Genomic DNA, 12163 nt, shown 5'->3' on the forward strand with positions numbered 1-12163 from the left:
TATCACACGATATGTGACAGAATGTGTGGACTATTGCCTTATCTGAAAAACTGACAAAAAGGTTACATGTCCTGAACAACAAATCCAATGCGGACAACTTTACTGATATATGGTACCTGTTTATAAAATATTTGAATGAACACTCGGAAGACTGGCACCCACCGACTTGTGCACACAGATTTATGGCAAGATCTGACACCCTAATCTTCTGTTCCGGGGGTGGAGCTGGGGGAACTTAATGTTCTGTTTATATTTTGTTGAAAATAAAAACCTTTTATTAAAATAGAAATGGAAAACAACCTACCCTTCCCATGATTCTTTGTGGGAAGCCATGACTATTTAAAGGGGTATGATACTGCTATACATGTTTAGAGCAGATGAGGCCTAAATTAGGTGCATTAATCTCAATAGGTCTGCTCTGAATAAAACTTAGCTGAATACCACTCAGAAATATTTATCATTCCTGGTTCAAATCAAGCTGAGAAAGTATAGAGGCAGTGGGTCACCAGGCTAGTTACACTTTTCGCTCAGATGAGCACCAGCACTTGCACAGAAATAAAAACAATGAAATCAAAAGCCATAATGGACACAAAAGCATCACTGGAATTCTAGGTGGGGGTGGGAATGCAGACTATACAGATATCAGTGTACAAAGCCTGGTTTTGTAAACTTTTGGGTATTATAAAAATTATATTCAAACAACTTAGCTCCACACAAAAAGGTATGCCTGGATTTAGTATTTTTCAATGGTAAGTTTGAAAGAATGTGGGTAGCAAAATTTTATACAGATGCCACTTAAACCAGGAGCATTTGTTCCAATAACAACGGTAATAATAATAAGTATATAGTCTGGATCCACAGAACTTATCATGACTGTTTAGAAGTCTCAATGGACTGTATTAGTAACCAAGACTGAAAAAGATCCCTCCTCTGTTTTCTCCATTAAAACCTTCAAATTTTGCTAGTCACCAGAGAACTTCTTGTATGGTGATCCTTCATAGACTTCCCTGAGGACACCCAACCCTCTACCTGCATACCTCAAAGCAATAGCAGCACTGCAGTCTCACCCTTTCTAAATCAGAAATTGGCTTCTTCAAACCCTACCCCCCAATTTAGATAGGCTGCTGGGTCTACTCAAGGGACCTTTTGAAGAAAATGGAGGACGGGGTCGTGTACTTCAATGCTTCTGGTTGTGGTGTTAACTTAGAAGGAAATTGTGTATATATATATATATACTGTTCCAGTAACAAGAAGCCGAAAGCACCAGCCTGAAGATGACGAGTGAGACCTCGTCGAAACGTCGCACAGACACCCCGACTCTTACACGGGAAGACACCCGAAGACACCAAAACCTGCATTCCTGTACCCGTGAAAATCTACGAAAGCAATATATATATATATATATATATATATATATATATACACACACACACAGACATACAGAGTGCATTATAAGCAGCATCTAGCAGAGCTAGGCATCAAGCAGCCTTGCAAATAAGTCTATCAATGTGGCTAGTTTACCATCGGGGGGGGGGGAATATCTCTGCTTACATGCCTATATATACACACCAAAGCAAGCCATTTGTGGCACAGTAGGCGTCTGAGGGAAAGGACCCTAGGAAGAGGAAGGACCCTAGCTCTCTTCCGGTTTCTACAACCACTGCAGCATGGTTGCTTACCTTGAAGCTATAACCACCACCACCCTGCCAAACACACACACACACACACACACACACACACACACACACACACTCCTACAAGCAAGTCCCATAGAGCTCAGTGGGGCTCATTTCTGAGTAGATTAAACATGCATAGGATGATTTTCATTTTTCATTCTACAGACATTGGGGTTCTCTAGAGCCTGCCGATATCTCCATCTTGTGCATGGATGGTATTGTTTTGACTATTTAAGTAAGGGCACTCACACCTGAACATTGAAAATAGAGGAAGATCTTTTTACATTAAATCAACTATTTTCTCTCTTGCTTAGAAATGTAGTTTAGGCAAAGACAGTGAAAATCGTTAAGTCTTCCTAAGTAGCTTTGGGACACTGAAAAGGAAACAAGGTAGCGCCTGTTAAACCATCGATTTCCAACAAGTAGATGGTCAGGCGGCAGCGGGGAGAGAATTCTCATCAAAATGTCATCACAGAATTGTAGAGTTGGAAGGGGCCCTGAGGGTCATCTAGCCCAACCCCCTGCAATGCAGGAATCTCAGCTGAAGCATCCATGACAGATGGCCTTCCAATAAAAAAGAGTTCAGCACCTTCCAAGGGAGTCCGTTCCAAGTTCTCATCAAACAGTCACCTCTCGCCAGGTCCTACCCTCTGGAGCCAATGGATTCAAGTTACAAGAAAGGAGATTCCAGCTAAGCTTTAGAAGAACTTTCTGACAGCAAGACAGTGGAATGGGCTCCCTTGGAAGGTGGTGGACTCTCTTTAACTGGAAGTTTTTACGCTGAGGTTGGATGGCCCATCTGTCATCAAGCAAGGATTAGTGAATATGTTACAGAAGTCTACAGGACATGGCTTCCAATTATGGAGAAGAGGAGGAGTTTGGATTTGATATCCCGCTTTATCAGTACCCTAAGGCATCTCAAAGCGGCTAACAACCTCCTTTCCCTTCCTCCCCCACAACAAACACTCTGTGAGGTGAGTGAGGCTGAGAGACTTCAGAGAAGTGTGACTGGCCCAAGGTCACCCAGAAGCTGCAAATGGAAGAACGAGGACGCGAACCCGGTTCTCCAGATTACGAGTCTACTGCTCTTAACCACACCACCACACTGGCTCTCTGGAGTGCAATCATGGGCCAGGAATCCAAAACAGAAAATGTGATTAGTAACAAGAAGTTTGGCATCAGCTTACTTAAAAGGTGGGGGGGGGGTGTGGGGGTGTGTGTAGAGAGAGTGCTCTGTGTTTGTCTATTTTAAACAGATGTCTGGGCTTCCAGCTAAATATTAGCAACGCTGGTTGACATCAGTCAGCTGTCAGCAGTAGACCCCGCCTGAAATGCCTTGGTGGAAGCAGCACTACGCAGGAAGATGAGCAGTTCTTTGGCAGGAAGTCACTGGAAAGAGAGGCAAGTGTAGGCGGCTGATTGCATCCTTCTTTCATCACCTGGGAACCCATCTAAATTTGTGACCCCCAGTGGCTGTCCTGACCAGAAACGCATTCCCTTGGGGGAAGGCCAGCGTCCTAATGTTACAATGCTCATTGATGGCTGTCGTGAAGGACACCCCTTCCTCAAGTTCACTGCCACGGAGGTCCAGGGAACTGTGGCTGCTGCATGTCTGCAAGCCCTGGAAAGCACCATACATGTGGATTGTTTCGTTCTCTCCCCGAGGGCGCTTTGGGCTTCTCTTGTCATCAGCGGACTGCAAGGCTGCATTGCATCTGTCTGATATTTCCCGCAAAATTTCGTTCACTTCCATCTCCTCCTCCTCTTGCTCAGCGATGGTCACCTGCTTGAGGCTCCTCTTGTTGGGGCCATTGGCAAGGGAGAGGTCGGCGCTGTCTTTGCACTGTGGGATCATCAGCTTCTGCCAAGAAACAAAGATATCAAGCACTCTAAATCATTCAGTGCATGAGTGTATGCCAACCTGGAAGGGGGAGTTGGAAATCAACAAGTCTAATGTTTTTTAAACCAACAGCACCCCCTACAGAATAAACTGCTGAAAACCCTCATACTCCTGAAGGATATAGGATTGTGGATCTAACATAGTTACCCACTGGGATTTACAGCACCATAGAATGACCAGGGTTCAGCTCCTGAACCTTATTTGGTACCCTGTGGGGAGATGAATGTGCCCTTGGGCAAGTGGAGAGACAGAGGTTCCATTCTCCCCATGCAACATCAGCAGGACATCCAGATCAGCAGGGACAACTGCCAAAAAAGATGCCAAATTGAGAAAGACATTCCAGTACTTACATCCAGCACGGAGGCAAGCTGCTTCGCTTGGCTGGCCAGTTCCTTCAGTTGGATATTTCTTTCCTTCAGGGAGGCAATTTCCTCCTGCTTTTGGGTCAATGTCACTTGGAGCTGTTGGGAGAGGAATAGGAGATGAAGTTCTGAAAGTCACTGGAGTACAAAGAGTGATCTGCCTTCTCCCAATCGGGTGCCCTCCAGAAGTTGGATTACAACTCCCACCATCCCTGATCATTAGCCATGCTGGCTGGGGCTAATGGGGATTGCAGTCCAAAACATCTAGAGGGCACCAGGTTAGGGAATGCTGCTGGGGAATGTTTGTGTACTGGCAAGCAGATGTCAAAAGGTTTCTTGATCAGGCCTCTGGTGGGCCACTGTTAAAGGCTAGTGGGCTGTATTCCGATCTGAACTGCTTTAGAGGAAAGTTTAAATGTATATTTTTTGTCAATATGCTCCTCTCATTCTTATACAGCACCCCACTCATTTAACTTTGCAAGTACATCTCAAAAGCCACAACTGTAGAACGTTTAGGTGATAATTTCCAACAATCTTAGCAAGTCCTGCAAAATGCAATTTTACAGAGGGGAAAACCCAGCCAAAGTGAACAGAAAAATCATTTTCCTACTGGCCTCCTTGAATGCATAATTTACACCTTACCGGGTTCAATAGAATTTGAATCTGTGATGTGAAGTCCACTTTACCGGGAACAGCTGTGATTAAAGCAACCATTGCTTCCATTTGGTATAATGGATGGTGGATTTGTTTACATTTTATTGAAAGCTAAAGGAAACCCTGGATCCTTCTGTGAACAAATTCCACAACTCTGTGTGTTTTACTCAAAAGGATGCTCCATTGAGTAAAATGAAATTTACTAGCGTAAGTAAGTTTGCAACACTGCGGTAGGGCCAATCCAAAATAATTTAAGAATTGCAAATGGACATCTCAGTCTGCAAGTCATTTACTAAGCTATTCATATTCAGGTTTTTCTTTAGACACAAGTGTCACTGAAACCAATGCAACTTGCTTTCATTTAAGTATGTTTCATCTCAGTGTGCTGTTCCAACTTAAATCCATGTCATTGTCCTAAGTGGCTTCCTGCAAAGAAACCAGCCAGGCTGGCTTCAGAGTAACTTTCTTTCCCCATATTCATTTTATTTTTATACCTGGTTGTTTTCCACAAGTGCATCCCCTAGAGCTTTCTGGTTCTGATTTGCTAAGTCTTTCCAGTACTGCTCAGTGGAAGAGATGTTTTCTGCATTCATCTGAGAGGCAGAATCGTCCTCTGCAGGCTGACGAAAGCAAGGGCTGAAGGATCTTCCATCATCCACAGGGAAAGGGAAATCAGCGCAGTCCAGCAGAGGTGGCATCAGAGAGGATGGATCTAGGGAGACCAATAAGAAACAAGTGATGCAGCTGATTGACTCCTTATTTGACATGCACAGGTCAAACACAAGGTGCTTTTGGCACAATGAATTGTGACTTTGAAGTTCAGATGAACAGCAAACAAAACATGAAGTAGTTTAAGATCTGCTTTGCTTTTTGAAAGACTAATTAGGACCCTTGCATGGAAGAGTGGTGTGCTGGGCTGAGGGCTTTAATTATTTCCCTTAACCTGTCCTTCCCTCCCACAGTAAATAGCAGCTTTGGTGGGGTTTGACAGGGAACAAGCTGCAGTTCCAAACCAGTCTCCATACTCCCTGCAGCTGCTTTTAACTTTGATACAAATCATGGCAGATTCTGATTATGGCTATCCAACATCTCATCTATCGTAGTTGAACCTTTTGAAATAAGCAAGAGCAGCCTTTTTCATTGGAGGCTGAAGATTGCCCGCCTGTGCTTTAAAGCAAATCTCATTAGTCAGTCACCTTAATTATCGTCTGCATTTTAATTTTTATTGTGTTTTATGTTTTAACACCACATACCACCCTTATATTTTATGATAAGATGGTATAGAAATGCTTTTCTAAATAAATACCTAAAAATGCTGTCTAACAGAAATTTGACACGTATTTACTTAGAAATAAGTTCCATTGTTTGTCTTGTATTTCTTGTGTTGACAAGGGTTTGTTATTTTTATAAAAGTCTATTAGGCGATATAAGCCTTTGGTTCGCCAGGTTTTTATCTTGAGGTTTTGTGCTGCATGGTGGAATAATGGGTGGTACGCCAGGGGGAGAAATAAGTTCCATTGTGTTCAGCTTTGTTTCCTTCAAGGTGGAGATGTATAGGTTTACAGCCTAGGGGTTTAAAAGCTTTAAACACAAATCCACATTGAGGATCAAACTAGCTGTGGCATTGAGAGATCTGATCTCCAGCTAATTTGTTTTGAATTTCCAATAGGCGAAAGGTTATGTGAGATCTGACTGGAAACATGGTACTGAGAAAGTGAAGTTTAGTCTCTTCCCTCTCTCACCATTTTCCTAATTAAGTTTTCTCCTGTGTCCTAAATTTGCTATTTCATTAGAGGGCAAAACATATCCAATCACAGATCTCTCATCATGCCTAGTTTAAGTCTTAGCCTAATCAATGAGCAAAAGTATTTTGTGAACTAAATAGGATTATAGTCCTTAGCTGATTTAAAGATATTTATCAATAAAGAAGGATTCCCAGATTAACTGGGTAAAAGTGTTTTTAAAAGACAAAAAAACCCAATAAATACACTGTTTACTTCTGAATAGACCCGTGCAGGATGCAGAAACCCAAAAGTTTTAACCGGTTTTTAATCCAGGTGTCCTCACACTAAGCGTTCGTCCTAAGACTGCCCTTTCCTCTTTGACAGGCGCAGTTTTAAACTGGACTCGGTATACTTGCCCGATATGAAGTTATCCACGGCATCGCGAAACTCCTGGAAATCAAACTCTGGCTCGGGTTGCAAGCACGGGCTCTGAAATATACAAAAGGAACGAGGCAGTTAGGGGGAAAAAACCCTTCTCGATTCTCAGTTCCTGCTCGTTGCTCATTCTTTGGCAAGTTTCAGTGTACGCACTTAAAAAACGCACCTGAAAATCCACTGGCCATGCTGAACAGTGGAGCCGGCAAGCTTGCACTGCCATGGCAAAAGGAGAAAGCAAGAGGCGCTATCTACGCAGCGGCGCCTAAGGAGGAGATGTGAGAGCAGCAATCCCTGCCAAAATGTTCAGGGTAAGAAACAAGCTGGAAAAGCCAACCACACGCTTCGCCACCGGGGCTTCCCTTTACGTCTCTTAGCGCACTCTCATTGGCTAGCCTCACCAGCCAATCAGATTCATTTGAGCGGGGCATTCCGCTAGTCCCGGGCGAAAATTAACCCTGAACTGTATAGTTTTTCAGCTGGGACGTACTAGCCACGCCCCTTGCGTAGGTTCAAAGAGGAGGAGATTCCTAGCAGTATAAGAACCCATCAACCGCTTAAACCGACAGTCAATTTGGGTTTGCAAAAGGTCCTTAAGCAGATTTAACCGGTTTCTGGGTTGCGATCTTCAAAAGTTTAACTTTTTACCTTTATCCTCTACATACTGCATTTTGTTTTATTGCTATGGCTGGTGGCTGATGCAAATACAGATTCATTCATTGAAAGAGATGAGCTAGCTTCTGCTGTTTTTGTGGGCTGCATCCAAAGTGCTTTGAAACATTACATAGTCTGGTGGCTATTTTCTTTGGGGGGGGGCTCAGATTTCTTCCCAGATAAAACTGCCCAACCGCGCAATCATGCTCGCTTTTATTCAGAAGGAAAGAACTGTGCTCAAGGGACGGTACTTCCTAGCCTATCACAAAAAACAAACAAAAAAAAATGATGCGGAGCGGGAGTGACTTCGTCCGTGTCCCTTGCCAAAGGTAGCAGCATCATTGCAAAGAAAGGCAGCGCTTATGTCTCGGACTGGTCTTGTGCTGCAACCGGTATTTATTGCAAAGCACTGGAAAACAAGGGGAGCAGCTGCACTGCGGATCCACACGATACACTTAAAGCACATTCAACGCACATTGGTCCCCCATCCCAAAGAATCCTGGGAACTGTAGTTTGACAGGGAACTGTAGCTCTGTGAAGGGAAAATGTCAGTTCGCAGGATTCTTTGAGGCAAGTCATGTTATTTGAATGCGCCTCAACTATACCCCGGACCCACTATAAACAGCGCCATTTCCGTTAATTGAGGTTTCCCGCTTCTCTCTCCTTTTTAAAAAAGATCCTAATTCTAGTGTGCTTTCATCCATGAACCATACAGGAAGGGAGGTACTTGCGCCCTAATAAATCCCTTTAGGCGCAATCTAGGGAGGTTCGCCTTTGGTCATGTGAACCATGAAAGTTTGGTGCCCTACTGTTGTGAAGGGGCACCCTTAGGGTGGCACACGCTGCCTGGGGCGGGTCAGGGGGTAGTGCTACACAGGCTGGCCTGCTGCCACCATGTGGGATAGAGGATGCTATCAGAGATGATGCCACTGCCAGACCGGTTGGCTTCTTCATGTGGAATTGGGCCTGGGAGCATTTTCTCCTTGCAAAGTGTCTTGAGGCAGCGCTGCTAGTTTTTTCCCCCATCATAGCCCCGATCCGGATCAACCTCGACTTTAAAAGGGGAGGTGTCATCACGCATAATGGGGTGAACAGCATCACGTCTGCTTCGGGCCCAGGTCTGGGAAGCGTGTCAATAAAGACCAAAGAGGATGAGGGGGCGACGGTTGTCAACTACCTGCTGGGTCGTTGCAGCGCCTCTAGAAACTTCCTGCTGAAAGACGCCCGTGCAGTCGGCTAAGTCTTGCCAATCGATGGTCGACAACGCTAAAAAAGGGGGGGGGGAGCAGATCAGTGTTTATTTAAAAGGGTAGGAGACTGGGAAGTTTTTTTAAAAAATGCAAGAAAATCATGTTAGATTTGTCAGTATAGAAACGCAAATCCTGTGTGTGTGTGTGAAATATTTCATTCCAGATTAACCAGTCCTCTGGTTGTGTCGATTCCTGGGACTAGATGACCTTTGGCGGTCCCTTCCAGTTCTACGATTCTATGAAATACAAATTGCTAAAGGAGTAACCTTAGTAGTGGTCTCCTCTCAAGCAAGGCACCTGCGGTAGCTGTAAAAACTAAAGTGCAGGAGGTCATTAGGGCGGCTCCGCTAGCCACGCCCCCAAGAAAGTTCAAAAAAGCAGACAGCTCTGTCTCTGTACGCACGCACATACAATAGGTACAAAGCATACTGTTTAATCCATTAGGATCATAGTCACCGCAAGCCGACAGGTAGTTTCCATTGAACCCTGGATGCTTACTTCCGAGCGAATAGGTGGTAGTCAACTAACTTTTACTCCGAGAAGAACTGTTGGGATTAATGGGTCATGTCCATTCATTTCAGTGAGTCTACTTTGTGGGAAACCAGGTGAAATACCACCCACAGTCAGCTGAAACACAAATCTTTAGCTTTTAATTCAAAATGCAAACAACCTTGCACAGAAGAGTTACTGACTAGCATTAAGCCGATACGCCATCAAAGAAAAGGAAAGAAGTAGGCAGCCTCTGCCTGATTATTTCCCCCGTCTCTTGACTTCCTCTGCTAATCTGACACAATTATTAAATGCTTATTATCACCTCATTCATGTGTCAGAACAAGGTCCCCCCCCCACACACATTAATTATTATGATGCCCCAGCATTTTCCCTGCTGGAAGAGAGGCAAGTTCCGAGCAGTGTTCTCTTGCGTTTCCCCTGCATTACACCACGAACTGCGATACGAAAGAGGGTAGTTAAATGGACTTTTTTTTTAAAAAAAAACGCACTCACCTAGATCTACAGAATCCGGAGGTGGGTCGTTATAAATGGCTATTGGATTGCATCTGAGGTTGCTATTCCGTGGCACCTGCCGGCAAACAATCACAAACAACAGCATTAAGGTTTCAAGGTTTCTCTTCTGGGCACATTTACTTTAGAGAAAGTGAAGCGCCACTGGGGACTTACTTCCGAGTAAACATGCAGAGGGCTAGGTCGGAATAACCCTTTGAATCCTTACTACGTACTGGGTAAAAGTACCGGTACTTAGGAGTGCGTTGTAAGGGCAACCTTATGTGGACAGGGCATCTAAAACAAAAGGTGCCGGGGCTTAGTTTTCCCTGAAAATTGTGCCCTTTGCAGTAGAAACACCTTCACCTAACTTCAGATGGCAACTGGTTGTTCTGCATGCAGAGAGCTCTGCACGTGCTCAGAGACACTCCTTTCCCGGCTATTAGTCCCCATCTTCTAGCGATGGTTGCATATTGGAATGGCCTTTTTTCCTGGCCGGGGGCTGGGGAAATGCGCTTGCTCTAACCGCTGGGCGACGCTGTCTCCCGCCGCAGAACGGCTGCTGCAGGCAGGGAGACAGGTTTCCCCGGCTTCGCAGCCTCGCCTTCTCCTTCCAGCAACGCACCTTTCTCTCTGCTTTACTGCCCGGCTTTTTGCCCAGCCGCTCGGCCAGATCCTGCACCCTGTTGGGGCACAGGCTGCCGCAGGCCTGCCTGCCGCCGCGGCTTTGCATGGCACTTGCTCGGCCGGCTGGCTGGGCTCGATCTGAGCCGCCCTTCGAGGGGAGCCTGGCCGCCTCTCTGGGGAGGAGAGAGCCGAGGGGAGGCGGGCCGGCGGCCGATTGAGCGCCAGAGGTGGCGCCTTCGCCTTGGCACGCTCCAGCCTGGCAACAAGGGAGCCCAGCCCAGCCCTCTCCCCTCCTCTCCCCTCTGGGATTAGACCCAGCCGCCGCCGAGGCCGCCGCGCGGAGCCCACGCGCCAAAGTGCGCCCTTTCGCCAGGCATTGGCGCCGCGGCCAACCGACGAGCGGGGAGCTGCTTCGGGTGAATTCTCCAGGGACGGGAGGCGAGACTATTGGGAATTCACTTGTCCCCAGGGCTCAGTCTGCCCTGGTTCTCTCACCCCTAGAGATTGGAGGGTGCCTCTGAACATTTGTAAAACACCTGTTCCCCCCTCCACCACCACCCGTTTTCACAAGAACAGCCTGCTGGTCAGGGGTGCCAACTGGGATAAAATATTGGGGAGCCCAGGTAAGCTCCGTCCCACATAACTGATCACATGACATGGTGTGCGTGCACACACACACACACACACACAATTTGAATGGCAATGGCCATCAACTTTGGAGAGGCCCAGCTCCCTCAAATATTTTATTGGAGAGCTGAAGGGACCTGGGCCCCTAGGAGGTGGCTGCTGGATCCTGCACATGGCAGATTCTCACAGTGGCCAACCAGAGCACAAACCCTCCCGTGGTTTCCAGCAATGCATTGGGAAGCATTTCTACCTCCAGCTGTGGAGATGCAGCATTGCATTGATAGCCCTCTCCTCCATTAATTTGTCTAAGCCTCTTTTCAGCTTCATTGGACGTCCACAAGTTCTAGTGCTATGAAGGAGGGAGAAACCTGTTTCCTGGCCCACTTTTTCTGTGCCATGCATAGTTTTATAAACATCTATCATGTCACTTCTTACATGCCTTTTTTCTAAACTGAAAAGTCCCAAACTCTGCAACCCTTCTTCCTTTTTTAAAAATATAATTTTTTCTTAAATTTTGTTTTACAATTGAGAATATACATTTAAACAACCTCAATCAATGACTTCCCTTCTTCTCTTTCCATGGTTCATTTTGTATAGCATAAATTTTATATACACTAAACCATTCAGTATTCCATTATTACTTCCATCAAAACTTATTTACACTGCTGAATTTATCTTAATGCTGCCAACGTTTTCAAGTGTACACAAATTCCCCCCATATATTCAATAAACATTTTCCAACCTTCTTTAAATGAATGTTCTTGTGCTCTTATTTTATAAGTTAGATCTGCAAGCTGCGCATATTTCCATAGTTTAAGTTGCCATTCTTCTTTGGTTGGGACCTCGGGCGTTTTCCATTTTTGGGCTAACGAAAGATGGGACGCCAACTCTTCTTCCTTAAGGGACTCTCTCCATCTCATAGATCATTTTGGTTGCCCTTGGCTGAACCTTTCCCAACTCAGCCCAACCCAGAACTAGGCTGGTTTGCTCAGATGTAAGTCTTAGGGGCCCGGCGATTCCCAAGTTAAGTGTTCTCACACAGGACTGGTGCCTTAAGCATCACGGAGCATCTCTTTGTGGTGGTTCAAGTGCTCATGGGCATTGCTTGATTAGGTGAGATTTGATGGCTCGCAGCTACCTGATCTACACAGTTCAGCAGGATAAGGTGGTAGGGCAGACTGCAAGACAATTGAAAAATTGAATGAACCTTACATTATTGAGTTTGAGTTCCAACAGATGTCAAGGGAGTTGA

The 12163-nt window shown here is 45.5% G+C and overlaps 1 protein-coding gene across 1 annotated transcript; it reads right to left on the bottom strand.

Annotated features, from left to right (window-relative positions):
• Positions 1-1493: 1493 nt before the first annotated feature.
• Positions 1494-10524, bottom strand: MCIDAS (multiciliate differentiation and DNA synthesis associated cell cycle protein). Its single transcript, XM_082191320.1, has 7 exons — positions 10283-10524; positions 9661-9736; positions 8583-8671; positions 6733-6805; positions 5087-5304; positions 3927-4037; positions 1494-3537 (listed from the first exon to the last, which is right to left on the bottom strand). Exons 1-7 carry the CDS (start codon positions 10388-10390, stop codon positions 3112-3114), a joined length of 1101 nt encoding a protein of 366 aa, XP_082047446.1. The 5' UTR covers positions 10391-10524; the 3' UTR covers positions 1494-3111.
• Positions 10525-12163: the final 1639 nt, after the last annotated feature.

Source organism: Podarcis vaucheri, assembly GCF_965113315.1.
Source record: "Podarcis vaucheri genome assembly, chromosome: 11".
NCBI lineage: Eukaryota > Metazoa > Chordata > Lepidosauria > Squamata > Lacertidae > Podarcis > Podarcis vaucheri.

Bases quoted from the DNA above. Each gene is read 5' to 3' on its own strand.
- MCIDAS (XM_082191320.1), bottom strand. From the start codon at position 10,390: ATGCAAAGCCGCGGCGGCAGGCAGGCCTGCGGCAGCCTGTGCCCCAAC. The intron at 9,737-10,282 runs GTGCGTTGCTGG...GTTTGCCGGCAG, and splicing joins GCAGTAAAGCAGAGAGAAAG to GTGCCACGGAATAGCAACCT. The intron at 6,806-8,582 runs GTAGTTGACAAC...TGTATATTTCAG, and splicing joins GCGCTGCAACGACCCAGCAG to AGCCCGTGCTTGCAACCCGA.